This window comes from Orcinus orca, chromosome 19, assembly GCF_937001465.1.
Source record: "Orcinus orca chromosome 19, mOrcOrc1.1, whole genome shotgun sequence".
NCBI classification, from domain to species: domain Eukaryota; kingdom Metazoa; phylum Chordata; class Mammalia; order Artiodactyla; family Delphinidae; genus Orcinus; species Orcinus orca.
The window spans coordinates 20,170,996-20,192,233 of NC_064577.1; the positions used below are offsets into that span (position 1 = coordinate 20,170,996).

A 21,238-nucleotide genomic window follows, 5' to 3' on the forward strand; every position below is an offset into this window, starting at 1 on the left:
CCGCACTATTTTGAAACTTTGACTTCCAGAGGGCCCGGTGTTTAGGGCCTGCTCCCGCGTTCGCAGGGCGCTCACGTGAGCCCCTCCTGTCGGGGTTGGGGAGGAGGGCCCTCACTCCCGGCCCTCACACCTGCCCTCGTGTGTTCTCTTGGTTCCGGGGCTAGAGCTCTGCAAACCTAGGGAGGGAAGGAGCAGGCCCCCCTGCAGTCGGCTCAGGACCCTGGCAGGGTGCTGGGGATCCGCCTCACTGCAGCCCCCGTGTCCACGTGGCAATACAGCCCAGGAGGCAGGCCTCCCCCTCCACAAACCGTCGGGGACCCAGTTTCACTGGGCACCTCCTCCAGCCACCTACATTCTATGAATCCCTTGGGAGACTTTTTTCCCTTTTCTAATGTGTGGTTACTGGCTCTGCTACATTGTTTCTATTCAACTGGCCAGCGTTTTCTCTCGACAGCAGTGGCTTTTGAAAATCTTGGGTCAAGATGAGTGGCCTCGTTTGTTACTAGAAGTGAGCATGAGACCCCACATGCTGAGCAGATGTTGCCTGGCACTGCCTGAGTCTCGTTTTTGAATAGTTACCAGAATCTGTTTGCGTGAATAGTTAAGATAGCCTCAGCCATTCCTTGGAGTTAATTCTCAGCAGCAGCTCCCTTTGTCAACACGTTCAGTTATGAATACCTGTAGCATTTTGATGGTGCCCGAAGATGGTGAGCTTGCACCTAGGCAAGTAGGGCAGTTTCTGAGGTCCAAGGATGTAGCCTGGGGTTGGTGTTCATTAGTGGACCTACTGTTTCTCTGTGGACTCTTAAAGTGTGTCTTTTCATGGTGCTCTCAAATGTTAATAAGTACTCCAGATTAACGAGAATAACTGATCACCCTCAGAATTCAGTACTTGCGTTATATGTGTCTCTATTTGTATCGGTGCCCAGTGGGAACCCCCCCCCGCCTCCCCTCAAAGGGACAGTATTCAGCTTCTAGTCTAGACTTTATTAGGTGAGTAGCTTGGTCTGTGGGGCCTCCAGTTTGAGATATACTGGTATAAGGTATTCTTTAAAGAAACATCTGGTTGCATGTTTTTGAAATGACAGTAGATGTTTTCTGAGCCAAAGAATGGTACTAAATGGGCAATAATGGAATTTTTCTGGCCTGCATGGAAGGCACCTTCTTTACTTTGTTTAGTAAGTACATCGGAATCCCAAGCAAAGCTGGATAATAGAACATTCCTGGGAAGAATCCTAACTAGCCCTAGTAACAGGATATAATGCCTGTGTCGTCTAACCAGGGACAAATGCTTTTACTTTTCTAGTACATAATTTAGCAGAGGGTCTTATAAACCTCTCTTAGCTTTTTAAGCATGGCATTCACGGGTGGACCGTCCTTGTTCACATTCCCTCCTCTGTCTATGCCAATGGTCAACTTGTGTTCTAATTCTCTTCTATTACTTGCTTTTCAAAGATGCAGTTTTGGATTTGTAAATTCTAAGTTTCTGGGTTGCAACTTGAAACAGTAGCCAATTTGTAGAAGAAAACTGTTATTTGCATGTAAGCCTGAGCAGTTGCAAAGGGCCCAGAGAAAATAAATGACAGGGTAAATCAGATACTTGTGAATGGGGAAATATGATGGCTACTCTTTTTAGGCAGTTAAATTACTTAACGGTGGTGCACAAAGACAAAATCCTATCTGTATCCTGTTCTAAAATCAAAAGCTGAAACCAGAGAACTTTTGCTAATTGTAAAAGGCATTTAATAAGCCTGTATCCATAATGGACTGTTACAGTTTATTATTAGACTAAAAAGTAGCTGCTTGGGGTTTAAGAAGCGGCTAGTATTAGATTAAAACACAAGCAAGCTATCAGTTGAATTCTAATTGGGGAGGAGAATTAATTTTTTTAAAGTTTCCTGAAAGTGCTGTGATAAAAAATGCAAAATAAACTGTAGGGTTGTTTTTTTTTATAAGAGATAATATTGGATGACTAGTAATTCTTGCCTTGCAACTGGCCGGACACCTTATACGCAGAGTTGACTGTCTAATATCCCAAAACCTCAACGTGATATACAAGTCCTGCACGAGTTCTCCTTCTGAAATATTACCCATTACTTGCTTGCTGCCGTTCAGCAGCTGGACAGACTCCCAAACTGTTACACATATCTAAACACCCAGGGAATGCAAGAAATGAAAGCTGAGATTATTATTTATTCTTATAACAGGGAACCTATTATAGTACCCTTAAAATAATGACATGATTAAAAGTGTTAGATCCAACTTGCCTACAAATAAAACATACCTCTTCCTTCTGAAACTGAAAACTAATTCAGGGACATGGTGGTTTTGACTCAAAGATAAAGCCCAGCTGTATTCTATAGCTACACAAGGGCATATGTTAGGGAGAGTGCAGCTGAAAACCTCAAAGGACATTTTCACAGTGGGACTTTTACTTTTCTCTCTTCACTTGGCTCTGTGGTCTTGGCAACTGGCATCCGTGAAGCACCCCCTCAGTCTGGATGCTCAGCTGTCAATACATCCCCAGTAAAGCCCCTTCGTTTGGCAGTAGGAAGGCAGAAAAGCATCAAGAAATCTTTAATTCTGATTGAGCCCATTTCAGTGATGGAAAAACACGTTCTGGACTATAAATGCCAGGCAAGAGTACATCCAACACTTTTGGTAACATTTCTTAACATTCCTGTTATGGGATAGAAGCTCTGAGTTTAGCATGGTATTTCATTTAGTTGAGCATTATTGGGGATTATTGCGACCTATACTTTGTGAACATTGCTGCTGAGTTTTGATCGCCTTTCCCACTGATAAGGTGGGTTACATTTTCTGACCTCTGACATGTCCCTTTTGTTGAATGTCCCTAAAAGTTTATCCTCTTTGAGTCAGTTTAATTAACCCTTGGTACAATTCACTAATTCAAGGAATTGCCCTGTAGTTGTTACTTTTAAACAGATCTATAGATTTATTTGAGAAAGCACCTCCAAAAGTGGTGCTGGCAAAGATATTAATGGCATAAATGGGGTCGAGCTGCCGTCGAATGCGCGTTGAGTTTTATTGAAAATGTCTGTGGTTGAATAAACCTTCCTTCACTTGGGACCTCCATTAGCCTATCATCATGGACATAAGGATAATCTGATCAAGATGGTGTCCTCCAGTGACAAACTGAGGAAGTTAATTCCTGGAATTAAAGTTACAAAATGAAAAAGCAATTTGTTTTCTTGGCTTAAAACCCGACGAAACCAATGTTTCAAGAACAACTACCACTAAGAGAAAATGGGAAATAACAAGATTACAGTTGTTGGAAATGTTTTCCTTTACAAGTTGGAAAGGCACAGACATACTAGGAGGCTGCAAACATTTCTGGAACCTTTCCACTAAGGCTTTCAAAGAGCATTTGGCAAACTCAGTAAAATTCATGAGCCAGAGAGAAGCGGCCCCGCAAGTCAACCAGCGGCCCTCGGCCTCGCCCTCGGCCACGTCACATCACGCCCTGAGGGCTTTCGGACTGACCTCTAAGTACACAGGCTGAATAAAAGGCGCCCAGGTTCAAGAAGATTATCACTCGATAACTACGTTCTTTTAAAAAACTTGACGCGCTGCTGGGTAGGGAAGAGAGGGAGCCAGTCGCGCATGCGCACCCCACCCCGCCTTCCCCGGCGTCGCGCAGTTCGTGCGTCACCGGGCGACCGTCTCCCGCCCCGCCCCCTGCCCGCACGTTCCACCGAAGACTGATTCCAACGGAAATTTAATGAAAACTAACGGTGAAACGAAAAGGAATTACAGCGTCATTTATAACGTCGCGACGTTCTCTTTCTTTCTTCCTTCGGTGTGGACTGGGAGTCCTAGGATAGATATATTTTTCCTCAAATCTCTTTAAAAACTTTTTTTAATTAAAGCATACTTCCCCCCTTCTGGAATGGTTTCCTCCGCCGCCCCCGCCCGCGCGGGCGGAACCACTCCGGGCTTCTCGGTGGGGGCATGGGCTGGGGCGGCGGAGGGGGTCGGGCCGCTGTTGCAGCGTTCCGCCGGACTTTGGAGCTGCCGGGCTCGTGCTGTCTTCCCGGGCTGCGAGTCTGGTGGGGCTCCGCGCGCCTCGCGGGGTGGGGGCGTCGGACGGCCCGCTCCCCCTCCTCGGCCCGGGCGGTGGTACCTCCCGGCCGAGTCACGCGCCCTGAGGCGGGCGCGGCGGATCTGTGAGGGTACACGGTGAGGAGAGCCACTCCGCGGACCCGGAGGGAGGCCGAGAGAGTGAGGAGGAGGGGAGGGCCGGAGACCCAGGAGGGGGGCGCGGCGCGACGCGACGCGACCTGGAGCTTGGAGCCAGGGCGGCTCCCCGACCTGTCCGGTCAGTCGGGCCGCGCGGTCCAGGTTGAGGGGGGCCGAGCCCGCCGGCCGGGGAAGCCGGGCTGAGGGGCGGGGTGGCAGGGTTCGGCGACCCTGAGCTGAGGGGACGACCAGTATGGCGGGTACGGTCGGGCGCGGCCTGGTTGCGGAAGGGGTGGGTCGCGGCGGCCGGAGGCACTGGGTCCCTAGCGCGGGGATACTTGGCAGCCCTGCGGGGGCCCTCGGAGTGGCCGGGGGACCCGGGTCTCCGAGAGGACATGCTGAGGCGCCCGGTTACCAGTGGTTGAGTGACAGTGGCGCGACGCCGCGGTACCTTCGGGTGTCACACGCCTGTCCCCCGTGCACGAGGCCGGGCCGCCTTCGGGGAGCTGCAGCGTGTGTGATGCGGGTCGAGAGCTGCCGGGCTCAGCGCATCCTTAACCTTCCGTGGTCCTCGGGCGGACCGCAGTGGGGTAGAGGGACCCGGGCCAGGGTGCACCGCGGGAGGGGGTCGTGCCCACGTCACTGTCGGCGATGGGAGGGGGCGTGGACAGGACCCTGCCTTTCAGGGTGTAATGTTGAGCCTGTGGGGCGGGGGAGGGTTTTTGCCTCTTGGTTTCTGGAAGGCTGGTTGGAAAGGAAGGACTGTTGGGCATCCGGTAGAGAGAGATTGGAATCCGAGAGTGAGTGGAGACCCGGCCTCATGCTGCCCGAGTTCGGGTGCCACGGGCCGTAGTTCCCTCCCAGGCCTGTGGGGCGCAGCTTTAGGCTAGTGCCGAGAGAGGTATTTGGACCTGTCGGAGGTCACCTGGCTGCTCGGGGCTGGAGACAGACGTTTTTCCGCGTGCGCAGGTCTGGAGAGCTAAGTTTTATCTAGGCTGTGGCACCCCTGATTCCAGTAGTCAGAACTCTTGTCAGACAGGAGTGCTTCCCATTTACAGCAAAGTAAGAGTAGCCTGTCCCACGGGAAGTAGCTTAGCAACATCACCTCTGCTCTCTCCTTCCCATGTAAGGGTGGGCCTGTGGTCGGAAGGGTTAAATGGGCATGATGTGGGTGCTGCCCCCTTATAACCAAGAGCAGGAAGGATGAGGACTTTATATTTTTAAATATCTTATGTTTTATATAGACATTTAAATATAAATATAAGTACCTGTATCACAAGGGCTCCTTTATGAAGCATGGCTGTAGACTTTGACCACAACATCGGCTTTCCGTCGCTTGCTGCTTACGAGGCAAGTGGCCTGCTGAGCCACTCAGAACCACATCCTCTGTGTGATGTTCTCACTTGAGATTGGCTGTAAGCTGCTTGCATTTTTTTTTTTTTCCCCATGCCCACTGCTCTTAGAATTGGCTCTCATTTTTTTCCTTACCTAGAAAGCGTCAGGTCTTAGAGCTGAGGTATTGACCGCTGTTGCAGTGCCTGACTCGTTTGGAAATGGCCTTGCTGGCTGTCACCTGGGCGGGGTGGTGGCTGTGTGGTCTTGCTGGGTGTAGAGGTTCGTGTTGACATCATCCACGAGCATTCCCCTTTCTGTGGCAACAACTGTCCTCTCTCCAGGCAGCTCCTAAATTCACTTGTCTACCCCCCGTCAGTTTGGTGCCCACTGTGTGTCGGGAGCTGAGAGAGGTGGCTGGGTGTGAGCACTGCTGAGGGCCCTCTCTGAGCAGAGGGCGTGCAGGGAGAGGCCGCGCGCGTGAGGAGCGAGCCGCTGGAGGGCTGGGGGCGGCGTTCAGGGCCTTCCTCACCGGCCCTGCCCTCCTGGCCCTCTGCTGTTAGAATCTCCATGGAGCTTAAGGTCTTCCAGCTAAATGTCCTCCTGTCTTAAACTGTCTTCTGTCCCACTGCTCAGCTCCCTCCGGGAGCCCTCCGTGCCCTGGCCCGCCATGGCCTCCAGCTGCCCCTCCTGTCCCCTGTCTGACCCCCAGATGTCTCCTTTGGGTTGGCCTCTGCCGCTCCTACTAGCCTGTGCGGGTAGGTGGGCGGCCCATGTCAGCTGAGTGGTTGACCGCAGACATCGGGTGGTGGCAGAGCGAGCAGGCGGGTAGCGAAGTGGCTATGAGTGCGGCCGCCAGCGGGAGGCCTCTCGAGGGCCCGTGGAGGGACCCGCCAGGCCCGGTGGGCGAGGGTGCCGCTCCCCGGGACCTGCTCCGCGGACTCCCCGCCCCCGCTGTGCATGTTCACACTGTCTGCTGCCTTGCCTCTGTCCTCTGGGTTCAGCGTCCCAAGCAGGTGCCTCTGGCTGGCCAGGCCACGCTCAGGCCTGCGCCTGCTGACCAGGGGGTGAGCACAGAGCATGTCTGACCTTTGATTCTGTAATGGGGGCTGGCGTTCTCCAGTAGATCCTGCCGGTGTCCACTACACAGTCAGACGTCAGTAACTGAAATTGTCCTTCACTGCTTTGAGCATGGCTGTCCAAGAGAACTTTCTGTGGTGATAGAAATGGCCCTCCCACGGTCTGTGCTGTCCGTTTAAAATGGTGGCCGCGAGCCGCATGTGGCTGGCGAGACAGGAGGGGGGCTCTTCATCGTCGTTAATTCGGATCTGAGCTGCCACACGTGGCTCTTGGATGCTGTGGTCTGGAGAAGACTTGTTCCCACTTTAGCCTGGCTCCCAGGCCCTGCTGTGTCACACGTGTCACGTCGGCTGGGCGGTCACTGTCCCGCCTCTGTTTCTGCACTACCTGCTGGAGCCCAGTGGACAGACGCCCCACCTTTAAGGTTTCCCCGCAGAGGGCAGTGCGCCTGCGTTCCCGCTACGCCCTCCCCGCCCTCTGCTGCCCTCCTCTGGGGCGATTTTGCTCACGTGGTCTCCGGCGTGATACTGGACTTCACCTCACTGCCTGTCCTCCTTTGTCATCTTGACCAGCTCTTCCTCCCTCCCACGTCTGAGCTCTGGGGCCTAGGTCCCCCAGCCCTGGCTGCCCCACTCCCATCTCCCGTGGCCTGTCATCATCATCTCCACTGGAGGCTTAGTAGGCGCTGCTCTCGGCCGTCTTCTTCCATCCCCCACGTCCCCCGCTTCCTTCTTTGTGCTCTACAGTCCGCCCGTGAGCAGCGTCTGCATATCTCTTTGGGACGCACTCACGCTCTGAGGGTCCTCAGCGCTTTCCCCCACCCACCCTGGCCCAGGCCAGCTCGCTTCCCTGCGTCCGCCCTGGCTCCTGCACAGTGGCCAGAACGACCTTTTAAAATAACATTCTAATTTATTGTGTTTCTCATCAGAACCCACCAAAGGTTCTCTGATCTTTGAAGAAAAGTTCAGGGTCTTACCATGGCCTAGAAGGGTCCCTAAAATCCACCTCTTGCTTGTCTTCTGCCCTCACCCCCCGGCTCTGCAGACATTCAGGCCCCGTCACGGCCTCTCCTCAGCCCCCGTGGTGCCCTCTGTTCCTTCCGCTGTCACCTGGGAATCCTTTTGTCCGAAACTACATCCCCCCTCCTCCAGTGTTTCTCTGTCCTGGACCCCTGTCCTTGTCTCCCTAATGCGGTCACCGCACTAGAGGAAGCGGTGTGCCGTGTGTCCCTGCCCTCCTGGAAGGTAAGCTCCGTGAGGCGGCATCACATCACCTGAAACATCGCCCGGCACACGGGAACCGCTCCACTGCTGTCCATGGAACAGATGCCCCCAGGGCGGCGGCGCGCGCGCGCGTGTGTGTGTGTGTGTCTTTGTGTGTCTGTGTGTCCGTCCCCATCTGCCCACCTCGTGGCCCTGCCGGCACAGTCCTGACTGAAGGGTTTCTGTGTGATCCCGCATTAAGTTTCCCCTCCTCTTTGTCCTAACTCCTTGTGGACAGGGACGGTGTCTGCTTTGTGTCCCCTGCCGCCGATGCAGTGCTGGCCCAGAGTGGGTGCTGGGCAGTGCTGCCTGGCTGGGTGACCTGCCTCTGCTGGACAGAAGCCTGTTGAGGACAGCAGAGGTCACTGGGCTCCGGAGCCGGCAGGTTCTGGGGCTAGCTCATGGCATTTCCCTCCTCTCCCCAGCAGGCCTGGCACAGTCTCCAGGGCGCCATGAATGCCATCGTCGCGCTCTGTCACTTCTGCGAGCTCCACGGCCCCCGCACGCTCTTCTGCACAGAGGTCCTGCACGCCCCGCTTCCGCAAGGGGCGGGGAGCGGGGACGGCCCCGGCCGGGGCGAGCACGCTGAGGAAGAGGAGGGCGGTATCCAGATGAGCAGCCGCCTCCGGGCCCACAGCCCGGCGGAAGGGGCTAGCGCGGAGTCCAGCAGCCCGGGGCCCAAGAAGTCGGACATGTGCGAGGCCAGTGTCTGCTGGGGCGTCGGGGGCGTTTCTTCTCCGCGGAGGCCGCGCGCCGTGGGCGTGGCCTCACGGGCGCCGCCGGAGCTCGGGCTTGACCTCCTGGGGGTGGACAGGAGGCCGCACGCCGTGGGCCGTGCGGTGTGCGCTTGCTGCTTTCCTTCCCTCCGGTCCTTTCCCTGCGTCCCAGCTTTAGCTTGTTCAGACCACCCTGGGCCAGCCGACGCTGGCCACCACCGTGGGGCCTGCCCTTCCGGCCTCGCCTCGCTCACTCGTGTCCACGCGCTGCCTTCTCGGCTCCCGTCCGTCAGTCTGGCGTCCTCCTCGCGGGCACCCTGCCCGCTTCGTGAGCTCTGGGGGATGACGGTTAGGTCCCCGCACCAGGCTGCTGCTTCACCTGGAGCCCTGGGTCGGGACTGGAAATCAGAGTGGCGTTGGACCTGTCACTGCAGGGTGGACAACAACCCAGCCGTGTTAGCCTCGTTCCGCTGAGAAGCAGTCGCTGAGCTCGAGCTTGAGTGATTCACTGTGAGGGATCGAGGGTGGGGAGCAGGGGTGGGGAGGGCCCTCCGCTGGGAACGCCGCTGCCTGTGATGGAGAGGCAGGCGGGAAGGAGGCCTGCGCGGTGGGGGCCTTGGGGGCGGGTCCTTGAGCTGGAACGGCCTTGGGAGGCGTCCTGCATCGCCCAGGGAGGGGCTGGCTCCGGGGCCTCTGTGCGCAGTCCCAGGTTGGGGGCTGCCGCCGGGGCTCACAGCATTGGCGCCAACGTGATGGTGGCTTCAGAGGGGCAGCAGCCAGGGCCGCCGGTCCGGCCCCTTCCCCATGGCAGGGGGTCTGAGCATGTGTTCTCAGGCGGCCACGCCAGTGCCAGAGTGTGGCAGCCTCCCTTGGCACGAGGTCCCTGCCAAGTGGTCGTGCCCGGATCGAGGACGGAGGCTCCGGGCCTCAGTTTTGCCTCCTGTGAGGTGGGGATTCTCCCGGTAACTGTCTCACAGGTTTGCTCCTTGGATTAGGTGAGGTGATGGGTACAGAGCTCTTCGGGATCCCTGCTGCATAAGTGCCAGTAGATGAGGTCCAGTGACCTCTGTGTTCAGTAGATTCGATGCCCTCTGACGACCTTTGTGATGTGTGCATCCTGACTTTCCTACTCGGGAAACACGGAAATCCTCAGTCAAGTATAACTCTAGGAGCCGGTTGTTCTTATGTGAAAACAGATTGAATTTTCTGCTTGAGATTTGCATAAGAGTCAGCAAGCATGTTGCTGGCTTACTGGTTTTCTTCCCTTTTTCGTGGGCAGGGCTGCCGGTCACTTGCAGCAGGGCATCCTGGGTACATCAGCCATGACAAGGAGACCTCGATCAAGTACGTCAGTCACCAGCACCCCAACCACCCCCAGCTCTTCAGCATCGTCCGCCAGGCCTGTGTGCGGAGCCTGAGCTGTGAGGTGAGCACCCGTGACCCGGGGCCTCTGCGAGAGTCGCTCAGGTGCGCGCCAGCACGCCCTGAGCAAGCTCGGTGTCGGTTACGGGAAGGAAGGCAGACGGCAGCCCGGAGACGGCCGGGCAGGTCCTGGAGTGAGTCACGTTGCACCCTGGTTCGTTGCTAACTTACCATTTTAAGCACCAGGCTTTCATTATTCGTTCTTTGTGGACGTGTTGCTAAGGTGTGAAGTGTTTGTAGGTGTGTGGCTCCCATCAGATGTCAGCTTCGTGTCGTCTCTGTCACGTCAGAGCCTCAGTGCTCATCACGTGCTCTCTTAGCCGACCGAGGCGTGAGTCTGTGTTTCTAAGACACGTGGCTGCCGTTGTCGAGTTGTCTTAGCCTCTGTGTCTTTGTCACAGAGTTCACAGTCTAGTCGCTCACACTTCCTGTCACTGCCCCACTTGATCGTCCTCACTCACTGCTGCCATGTGCCCGCCTGGCTGTGTCCCTGCCGGTGGGCAGCTGATCGTGTCTGGTGGGGTTGTGTGTAAGAGTGGGTGTGGTGTGAGGGAGATCCAGTTCTCTCCTACACATAACATATGCAGATTTTTTATTACGTGGACTCTGCAGTGGCTGTTTTGACTTGCCAGTTCTCTGGTATGTTCCAGATGAGTGATGTTGGCAAATCTGAGCCTGGGGTAGATGTAATACTTGTATACGAGTTATTTATGACTCAAGGTAAGAAAAATTAACGAACCTACTGGTCCTTGGGTTTCATGGTAATGAACGTTCTCTTTAGGAAGTTCGGTCACGGGAGAGATGAGCAGAGTTTTCCTTTCTCATCCTTGCCCTTTCCACTCTCCCTGTAACTGATGCTGATTAATTAGCGCAGAAAGAAGAGTGAGCGCGAGGGTTTGAGTGCTGCAGCGCGCAGAGGGCGGTGTCCTGCAGCGCTGTCCTTGTGTCCCAGGTGTGCCCCGGCCGCGAGGGCCCCATCTTTTTTGGGGATGAGCAGCACGGCTTTGTGTTCAGCCACACATTCTTCATCAAGGACAGCCTGGCCCGGGGCTTCCAGCGCTGGTACAGCATCATCGCCATCATGATGGACCGCATCTACCTCATCAACTCCTGGCCCTTCCTGCTGGGCAAGATCCGTGGGATCATCGACGAGCTCCAGGGCAAGGCGCTCAAGGTGGCCCCGAGGCAGGGCAGTGGGTGGGGGGAGGGAGGGCTGTGTGCGAGGGGCCAGGAGCAGGGCAGCGTTCCTGCCTGGGGGTCCCCTGGCCGCCGCGGAGTCGGAGTTGCGGCGATAGGCCCGGGGCCAGCCAGTCCTGCTGGCTTCAGTGTCTCTCTCGAGTCTGTCGTTGTCTTGCTTCTCGCTTGGCTCTGCCTTTACTGCAGTCAGAGGCCTGGTTTGATCCCCGCTGTCTCTGCTTCCTCTGACCATCATTTCAGCAGCCTGTCCACTAGTGGTGTGACAGACCTGCACCTACCATGCATCTCCAGCCACGGCCCTGCATCTCCAGGGCCGCCCAGGATAGGCCAGTGGTGCTCTGGGAACAAACAGTGCTTAAGCCCCAGCAGCGTGTTTATGTCCATCGCAGGCAAGCAGGGGTCTGCGCGCTGTGGTCAGGCTGGAGTGGTGTTGCTGCCCAGCTGCCTGCTGGGGTGCACAGGTGGGGCTGGAGGCCGGGCTCCTCTCCCCCATCGCAGGAAGTGGTCACGTGTCCCACCCACACAGGGTCTGAGCAGCAGAAGCCCCCCGTGCCTGGAAACGGGGGTGCCTGGAAAGCGCAGATGCCCCCTGAGCCCCGTCACGTGCCGAAGAGTCGGTGTCGGGGAGGCCGCAGGAGAGACTCCTAACTGAGCCTCTTGTCAGGTGGCTTCTGATCCAGCGGGGGGACAAAGCTGTTCTCTTTGGGATGAGACCCGGGGCCCTTCTTTGCTCTTGGCCCAGAGAGCAGACTGGGGCCTGGGCTGCTGGCTGCTTTTGTCGTTAAGGGTCTTTCCCCTTCCCCTTGTGTGTCAGGTGTTTGAGGCGGAGCAGTTTGGGTGCCCACAGCGTGCCCAGAGGATGAACACTGCTTTCACACCGTTCCTGCACCAAAGGAACGGCAACGCTGCCCGCTCGCTGACGTCCTTGACGAACGATGACAGCTTGTGGGCGTGCCTGCACACCTCCTTTGCCTGGTAACCAGACTCGGTCTTCTCGTGGCTGCTGGGGCATTGGCCGGACTGTGCCCAGCTTGGGGGGGACAGTTGCTGACAGGTCTGTGCTGTGACGCGGGAGTCCTGAACTGGGTTCAGTCCTTCTCGCCTCTGATTGCGTGGAAGTCGCGTTAAGGTGGAGCTCCCTTCCCAGCCATAATTTTAAGGTGAAGTTCCTAGACCAAGACCAGTGGTCTCCCTTTTTGTGAGCAGCAGTGAGTGCTTGTCTCGCACAGCACTTGTGAGTCAGGACTCAGACAGGGGCTGAGCTGGGCCGTTCTGGCCCTGGTCCTTAGGCGGAGCTGCTGTCGTGTGAAGGCTGGGCTCCTTCGGGGCTGGCAGGTCGGTCTGGCCGTGGGCGGGAGGCCTCTGCTCGCCACGGTCGTGCGGGTGATCTGGGGAGAGCGAGGTGGGCTCTGCTGGCTCTCACGACCCAGCCTCAGCAGCACACGGGCCCTGCCTGCACCTGGTTGGTAGAAGTAGCTCAGCCTAGGCGGGAGGGGAGGACCGGGCCCCGCCGTTGGAAGGGAGGAGTACCGACAGATTTCTGGACATACTTAGAAACCACCACAGTCTGTCCTCCGGCCACAGGTTGTTTCTCTTCCTCCCACTGCAGGATATGTTCCTTCCAAAGACTCCCCAGATTCTCATTCCTGTGCAGCATCACCTAAATCAGGTCCTGGTGTGGGTGACGTTCCTCACATATAATCCTTGAGTGCAGCTTCTGAGAACCTGCAAACTAAAGAGAAAAATATTTTTCTCCCCCACCTGGCAGACAGTTCCTCTTATCTTTTAGAAATTATTATTATTTTGCGTTACACGGGCCTCTCACTGTTGTGGCCTCTCCCGTTGCGGAGCACAGGCTCCGGACGCGCAGGCCCAGTGGCCATGGCTCACGGGCCCAGCCGCTCTGCGGCATGCGGGATCCTCCCAGACCATGGCACGAACCCGTGTCCCCTGCATCGGCAGGCGGAGTCTCAACCACTGCGCCACCAGGGAAGCCCCTAGGAATTATTTTAATTTGGGAAAATTTCAGACAGACCCAAAGTATAATACTACAAGGAACTTCACCCTCTCCTACTTCAGCAGTTAGCGACCTTTCACTGATTTTTCATCTGTCCTTCACTTTTTTTTTTTTCTGGAATGTTTTTTAAAGCAAATCTTAGTTGTACCACTTCAACCAGAAACCCATTATCACATGCAACAGAATGGACTCATTGCTTAGCATCATCCAGTCCAGTCCATGTTCACGTTTCCTGCTTTGCCTCCGAGTTGACTCTGGCATTGGGACCAGCGCACCACCACACAGGCGCGGATCGTGCCAGGCCTCTTAGTCTAGAGCAGCGCCTCGTGCGCCTCTGCCCCAGCCTCCCTGCCTTTTGTTAGAGGCCTGGGCTGTGCGTCCTGTAGGAACCCCTGTGGCTGATCGAATCCTCGTGGTGGTTCTCAACTCGTTCTTTTATGCCCATGTTTTCTGTTAACCAGTCGTTAGCTCAGGAGGGTTGATTGGCTTCAGGTCTAGTTTTCCTTTTGGCGAGAACACTGCATAGGTGGCACTGTGTTTCCCAGGCTCCTGAAGGCGTGCGGCAGCCGGCTGACCGAGAAGCTCCTGGAAGGCGCGCCCACTGAGGACACCTTGGTCCAGATGGAGCAGCTGGCGGGTGAGCTGGGAGGTGCCTGTGCTGGGAGCCTCTGCCGGCGGTGGCCTGGGGTCGGCCCGTGCTTAGCTCCCCTCTCCTCCATCCCAGCAGAGAGAGCTGGTGGAGGGGGCCCCAGGAGCCGTGTCTACAAAAGCTCGCCCTTTGCTCTTCGTGGTTTTATTGTGATTTCCTGCCTCATCTTCCCTGACAGTCACGTGTAAGAGTCTGTCCGGGCAGGTTGGGAAGGACCGTCCCCGGGGCTGTCGCTCTGGAGAGGTGGGTTGAGTGAGGCTTTTGTGTCCCTATCGTACAAGAAGCACTTACTCGGCCTGTCTGGATGGGGACCTGCTCTCTGCTCTTCAACAGTAAAATGGTGTCCTTTAGTTGGACCCGAGGTTTTCATCAGGGCGGTGGTTCCCAAGCCTCCTGGTAACTGGGCGGCCCTCCCCAGGTTTGCAATCAGGTCTCCACATCTCGGTGTTCTACGTAACTGCCCAGGGTTGTCTGGGAGTCTGCTTTTCTTTTGGAGATGGTTGGATTTTCAGTGACATAGGTCCAGGATCTCAAATGTGGGGCGGGGTGAACGAGACTCATGATGCGTCTTGTGTGTCCTCTGTTACAACGTGCTTCTTTTTGCAAACGATTGACCTGAACAAGCTGGAGCTGTTTGGAACTTGTTCCTGTCGTCCGGTGACCTGCACCTGAGCAGGCTTCCCTGCGAAGGGGAGGGTGGGCGGGTTCATCAAGGGCAGGGCTCGCTTGGAGAAGACAGAAGCGCGGTCCACTTCCGCGCCCTCACAGTACGGTCGGCCCGGAACCATTTATCGGAGCGATGACACGTTTCTAGGTTAGTGACGGTGGCAAGGGCAGTCTGCTGGTGAGATTTATTTGCATGGAGAGCCGAGTGCGTCGGGGGAGAGGAGTGCAGGCGTGCGGTGCTCACTGTCTCGTCTTGGGTCGTATTTTGGTCACAGGGTGAGCATAGGGGTTCAGAGCACACGCTGCAGCCTGTACAGACCTGCCTTCAGCTCCGGGCTCCAAGATGTGTGTGTCCTGTGCGCACAGCAAGGCCCCTTCACTCAAGCTGTGCAGTGAGGATGCTGCATTCCTGGGGTTGTCGTGACGATGAATTCAGATAGCAGATATTCCTTTCTGTAAGACGGGGAGAGCAGTACTGACCCAGGGCAGGCGAGAGGATTAAAGGACAGAATGTGTGGACATCTTTAGGGGAGCGCCCACACACTGTTAGCGTCCTTAGCGCTGACTTGACTTTTCCAACCGGCAGTGGACAGAACATAGCAGACTGAACACTCCTGGCCCACCCCAGGACTCCAGTGGCAGCAGGTAGCGTAGACAGCTGGTCCGAACCAGAAATCAGTAGCCTTCTGGCCGGTTTAACCACGAGATGCCTTGGGCTGAAGTGGTCGTGTGCAAAGACTTGCATCCAGAGAGCGAAGGAATCTAGGGACGCACATTTTGTAACTGAATTTGTTGTCTGTCTTGCAGACTTGGAAGAGGAATCGGAAAGCTGGGGCAGCTCTGAGGCTGGAGAGGAGGAGAAAGAGGGGGCCGAGGGGCGGGAGCCGACCAAGTGCCCAGCGGATTCGTCCTTGCTCTCAGACTGTGGAAACTGGCAGCCCCGAAAGCTCTCTGTCTTTAAATCCCTTCGGCACATGAGGCAGGTAGGCGGTAGAGAGGTAGAGCCCGGATCAGAAACTCAGGACAAGAGCCCCGTCCTCTCCTTCCGGCTCATCTCCATCCAGCACGCCTTTTCCTTTGGGTCTGTTGTGTTCAGGGGTGACCAGGAACCTTCTTGGTGGGTGGCTGAAGATGACAGGGGGCATCTGGGGTGTCTTAGCCCCAGGCTCAGTGAGGATGCAGGGGGTTTCTCTAAAGAAAGGCCCAACGGTTGGCTTCTCATGGTTCTCTAATCTTGTCATTCTGGAACCTTCTAAAGGAATTGAACAGCATTGTTGGTTTGCACACAGCGTAGATGCTTTGCAAATTGAAAACGGTGGCCTTTCTTACAAAGAACTGGAAACAACCTGAACGTGCGACCCTAGGAGTTGCATCCGCGGGAGCCTGCACCGCGGGGGGGCGGGGCGGGGGCGGGGCTGCTCGCCGCACGGGAGGGCAGCGGGAGTGACCGCTAGATCACGAAGCAGGCTGGCCTTTCGTAGACCCTCTCTCTGTTTGCTTTTACATTGAGCATGAATTCTATCAGAAAACAGTTATTTTTACTTTGGAAAATGAAGTAAAGCCTGGTTTACCGGCAGGTGTTCTGTGGGGCTTTGGGGTGAAAACCACTCATTTAAATCGCCCTTGATTTGGCCGCAGTCCTTGTTGATTACAGTGGGTTACAGCTGATGTGGATTACAGCTGGAGGGGATCTTGAATTCCACCGGAGGTGGGAGTCCTTGGGGGCTGGTAGGGTTTGGTAAAAGGCAGTGTCACAGCCTCCTCTTTTTTTCTGGCCATTTTCACAAGCCCTAAGACAACAGGCTGAGCTCTTCTAAAATGTCAGTGCCGCGGAGTTAATTGGAATTGATTAAAGCAGGATAAAAACAGGACAGATGAGGAAGTCACAAGCCCTAGATTGAGAGACTCACAGCCCAGAGGACATGGTTAGAGCCGGGGCTCCGGACGGGGGTCCACTCAGCGGGCGGCCCTGGGCTGCCGGCATCTGGACCGAGCTCTCCCTCGGTGCTGAAGACTCACAACCCTGGCTCTCTCTCAAGTGGTTAGGCCAAAGTTAAGGGTGTAGAGAGAGAGGGTACGTGTTGCAAAAAGCTAATACTTTATCTGCTTCAAATCTTTAAAAATAGAATTGGGGAAAAGATCTTGAAGTGTACAAGAGCCCTGGGGTCGGACCTTCAGGTGTGAGCACAGGGCCATCCCTCCTCCTGGTTTCGGGCACGTCACCCAGCCTCCCCGAGAAGATAGGTGACTTCCGCTCTCCTGCCCGTCTTCCTTCACTCTACGGAGAAAGTTTCTAGACGAACACACAAGTAACTTCCTCTGGACAGAAAGCAGTGCACCGTGTTTTTCAGGTCCTGGGTGCCCCATCTTTCCGCACACTGGCCTGGCACGTCCTCATGGGGAACCAGGTGATCTGGAAAAGTAGAGACGCAGACCTTGTCCATTCAGCCTTTGAAGTTCTTCGGGTGAGAGGATCTGCTTTCCTTTGTGTTTTGTGGCAGGACGGTATTGGCCCAGTGGGTTTTTAAAAAACCTGTTAAGATGTGCCAGAGCCTCGTTGCAGAGGTTCACGCCTGAATCTAAGACCTGTGCTTTTCTCCACTGTTAAAAATGGTATTCATCTGTGCTTTCACTGCCGAGGGCCCAGGTTCTGTCCCTGGTCAGGGAACTAAGATTCCACAGGCTGCGCAGCGCGGCCAAAAAAAAAGGAAGAAAAAAAAAAGGTAGTCATTTTTGGCTTTCATTTCGAGCGAGGAGTCTATGCTGTCCTGACAGACTGATCACTCTCCCATCCGCCCTTCCCCAAGCCCCGCATCCCTTTGAGAAGCCACCTGTGCCACAGAGGCGGGCCTGGGTCCCCACGTGGTCCTCTGCACAGAGCCTGATTGACGGGCTGGCTGGAGTGCACATGTGGCGTGCTGTCTCCGTCCCCCAGGTTTAGGGGGTGCCAAGGCCCAGGTCCGGCTCTAAGCATGTGTGCATGCCAGCCGTCTGTCTGGGCCCGTGAAGGTACAAGACGAAACAATCTCTCAGACAATTTAGAATCCCTTTGGTGGGTGAGGGAAGAGACGAACGTCTGTGAAGTCGGAGAATGATGGAGGAGTTAACCCTGCAGAGCGGGCCGGGATGCGAGGGCTCTGGACCGAGCTGCAGGGGGCTCGTGGGCTGTGGGTGAGGGACTCGGGTCGGGCAGCGCTCAGCTCTGGGTTGTTCCATCCTTCAGACCATGCTGCCCGTGGGCTGTGTGCGCGTCATCCCTTACAGCAGCCAGTACGAGGAGGCCTACCGCTGCAACTTCCTGGGGCTCGGCCCCCACGTGCAGATCCCTCCCCACGTGCTGGCCTCAGGTACGTGCCGCGTCGGTCCGGGCTGAGCCCCTGCACGTCAGGGCTCAGAAGTGAAACCACGTGACTGGACTTCAGCTGTGGGTTTGAGGACGATGCCTGCTGGCCTCAGGCGGGAAGACCCACGTTGCAGGACCAGCTTTCCCCGTGGCGTTGGCTTCTAGTGTCTGTCTTGAAGATGGGTGAGGGTTGGGCTGGGCTGCTCCCTGGAGTGTGGCTCTCCGTGGGGCGGGTCCCAGCCCTGGGCCCTGGGGCAGCTCAGGGGGCGCTGGACTGAGCCTCCGCCTCCTGGTCTTCCTTCCTCTCTGTTCTCCTGTGTTTATCTGCCTGAAATCCATCCCCGGTGCTCATCAGCTCAGTGGCCCTTGCTCTGCCCCCTCCGCCCTCAGGACTGACTGACAAGCTTACTGCTCTAGACAGAGCCAGGAAGCCGATCGGCATCCCTCATTCTTGGTCTGGGGGGTCGGGAGTCAGCACATCCCTTTGTGGGTGCACATCCCCGCATCCGGCATGTCTAGGCCTCCTCCAGGCACATCCGTGAGGGCGGTGGGAAGGTTGGTCACAGAGCTGTCACCCTCTCAGCAACCAGGCTGGGCCATGAGTCCAAGAGGCAGTGTTCAGAACACAGGCTCTCGTCTCAGAGATGGGCTTGATATTGTTACCACCACTAGCCATGTGACCTTGTGCAAGTCACTTAGCTTCTCTGAGTCTGTTTCCCCATCTGTAAAATGGGTTGTGGCAGGGCCACTCTCCCAGGGCTGGTTGGTATTAGACCAGTGGAGGTATACGCAGTAATTTGTAGTAATATAATACAGTGTGTTATTAGTTTAACTGAGTCAAAAGTGAACGCTTAACTCTTCACAAGCTACCAAAGATTTTAGGTGCCAGTGGTCAGCTCAGGCGGCTGGAGTTTTCCCCAGATGATCTGAGATGATTGGGAGCTGCAAAGGAGGGGCTTTGTCCCGGGGTGAAGAGCACTTGACGGGCAGCGTGTCTTGTGTTGCCGCAGAGTTTGCTGTGGTGGTGGAAGTGCACACGGCCGCCCGCTCCAGCCTGCAGCCGGCCGGCTGTGAGGACGAGCCGTCCCTCAGCAAGCACGAGTTTGTCGTGACCAGTGGGAGTGCTGTGGCCGCAGACCGAGGTGGGCGCCGCTGAGCAGGGCCTGCTCTCCCCCCGGCGAGCGGGCTGGGGGGCACTGAGGCCGCCCCCGCCCTCCCCGTGCTGACCCCCCCGCCGTGCCCCGCTTGTCCCCAGCTGGCCCCACCATCCTGAGTAAAGTGGAAGCAGCTTTGACCAACCAGAATCTGTCGGTGGACGTGGTCGACCAGTGCCTCGTCTGCCTCAAGGAAGAGTGGATGAAGTAAGCGGGTGCCACCTCGGCCCCTAGAGTCTGTGCTTTCAGGGGAGGGCTGGGCTGCCGGCAGCAGGAGAAGCAGGAGCCGTGGCCAGAGACAGAGGTGAGGCCGTGGCTGCTGCGGGAGGGGGTGTGGACAAGAGATGCAGGGCTCCACCACGCGCTGACCTGGCTGGGTGGCCTGGAGCAGGTGAGCCCGCACCCCTGAGCCTCAAGCTGCTCTGTGCACTCCAAGGGAGGCAGTTATTTTGATGCTTAGTTAACTTAAGAATTGGAAGGTCGGGGAGCAGACGTTCCCTCCTTATTAAGCAAGTTACTGTATTTCCTCCCGCCTTCTTAGTAATTTTCTGTCAAATTTAATTAGTCAAACACTGTTCTGATTTCAGACAGTGCAATGGAGCTTAGGAGCCACCTGTCCCTTTTATGAATGGGAGGAACATTTGTCTTTTTAATCTCCCTGTTTGGCTGCACCAGCGTCAGCAGCGGTGGGGAAACGGGAGACCCTGGGTGCAGGCGCGAGCCGCCGCTCTGCTGTGCCGCCTCTCCTGTCTCAGTTCCCGCTGTGCCTGCCGAGCCGTTGCTGGTCTTGAAGCCGTTTAGGCCCCAGGACCAGAACTCTGCTGATGGTGCTGCGGTAGCTGAGTGTTTGGTTTTGGTCTTCTGCAGCAAAGTGAAGGTCCTCTTTAAGTTCACCAAGGTGGATAGCCGGCCCAAAGAGGACACACAGAAGCTGCTGAGCATCCTCGGGGCGTCCGAGGAGGACAACGTCAAGCTGCTCAAGTTCTGGATGACAGGCCTGAGCAAGACGTACAAGTCGCACCTCCTGTCCACGGTCCGCAGCCCCATGGCCTCAGAGCCTCGCAGCTGACCCCGTCCCGGGACACTGTGTCTGGGTGGGCCTCCTGGGACGCGGTGACGTCCGTCCTTGCCGCGGAGCTCGGACACAGGTCTGTGATGGCGTTCTCAGGCTGTCCTCCCGTTTCCAAACTGCTGGCATGAAGCTGTTTCCTAGTAAGGAGTGGAAACTGTTGGGGCTGAACTTTGCCCTCTGTGTGGGATGCGGGCCTGGTGTAGTTCTTGGCACCATCCCACAAGCTATTTGAATTGCTCCAGCCCTGAAGGGGGCAGTGAGAGACTTGTGACAGTTAGTCCCCTGCATTCGCGCACCCCTGGGAGAGAAGAGCGTGAGGAAGGTGTGCAGCTCGTGCCTCTCGTGGGTGCTGATCTCAGAATTTACAGGGAAACGTGCCGGGCCAGCTCCGCCTGGGGTATCTTAGCCGCAATGTCATACCCTCTCTTGAGGTTGAACCTTTCTGTTCTCAAGTTCAGCAAGGGTTTTCCAGGTAGTGCATGCATATGTGAGTTTTGTGAATTTTCAGGTTATGTTCTGATCTGTAGTCATTGTTAGTAATCTGGTTTTAAGTTAGGGCTCTGGGAATGCCTTTTGGGGTGGAGTGGATGTTTTCCTCCTCTTTGGATCATCTGGAATTCGTGTTCTGAAGTTACCTGACGACCAAGTCTTCTGGCCGTGCTCTTCTGTGGTTGCTTTGAAATTACCCTGTAGCTTGAGGACGAGCCCTGATCTTTTTTACACAAAGAGGATACTTTGCTGAAATGTCAGATGGAGTCGTTTGGCTGGCCTGGCTCACTGGATGTGGAGTTGAGAAGCCCATCATAGTTTTATTCCATATCACTTTGCCCTCTATTGCTTCTTTAAACGTTTACATTTGGCTGCAGTTAAGTTTCAGAGTATGGTAGTTTAAGACTGGTTCATCGCCCCTGTGTACACTTTTAATAAGGATTCATGGTTTGGAAGGATTTTCCGGTAATTTTGCTGATTTGTTTATAGTTTTTTGTGTTTAATTTATATTTAACAGGAAGACCATGTTTATATGACTAGGTATCTGTATCATGCAAGAACATTGAAATAATAAAGATATATTTTTATAAACTGTTGACTACATGGTTTTATTGGTTTGATACCTCAGATTTTCTTGGG

The 21,238-nt window shown here is 55.7% G+C and overlaps 1 protein-coding gene across 8 annotated transcripts; it reads left to right on the top strand.

The window, feature by feature from the left end:
- The first annotated feature begins 3,953 nt into the window (after positions 1 to 3,953).
- Positions 3,954 to 21,190, top strand: FLCN (folliculin). 8 transcript variants are annotated; one of them, XM_033422656.2, is made up of 12 exons: positions 3,954 to 4,061; positions 8,303 to 8,575; positions 9,870 to 10,016; positions 10,965 to 11,186; positions 12,024 to 12,184; positions 13,772 to 13,863; positions 15,349 to 15,524; positions 16,893 to 17,006; positions 17,765 to 17,888; positions 18,895 to 19,026; positions 19,140 to 19,245; positions 19,906 to 21,190. In XM_033422656.2, the coding sequence occupies exons 2-12, from the start codon at positions 8,327 to 8,329 to the stop codon at positions 20,105 to 20,107; spliced, it is 1,725 nt and encodes a 574-aa protein (XP_033278547.1). In that variant the 5' UTR covers positions 3,954 to 4,061; positions 8,303 to 8,326; the 3' UTR covers positions 20,108 to 21,190. The 8 variants fall into 8 exon arrangements, with proteins under 8 accessions (XP_033278547.1, XP_033278545.1, XP_033278546.1 ...); XM_033422654.2 differs by having other exon boundaries at positions 3,960 to 4,061; positions 8,300 to 8,575; XM_033422655.2 differs by lacking the exon at positions 3,954 to 4,061 and adding an exon at positions 4,072 to 4,200 and having other exon boundaries at positions 8,300 to 8,575.
- The last annotated feature ends 48 nt before the right edge of the window (positions 21,191 to 21,238 follow it).

Excerpts from the sequence above, each read along its gene's own strand:
- FLCN (XM_033422656.2), top strand. The coding sequence starts at position 8,327 with ATGAATGCCATCGTCGCGCTCTGTCACTTCTGCGAGCTCCACGGCCCC. Across the intron at positions 12,185-13,771 it reads CTGCACACCTCCTTTGCCTG|GCTCCTGAAGGCGTGCGGCA; the intron begins GTAACCAGACTC and ends TGTGTTTCCCAG. Across the intron at positions 17,007-17,764 it reads CAGCCTTTGAAGTTCTTCGG|ACCATGCTGCCCGTGGGCTG; the intron begins GTGAGAGGATCT and ends TCCATCCTTCAG.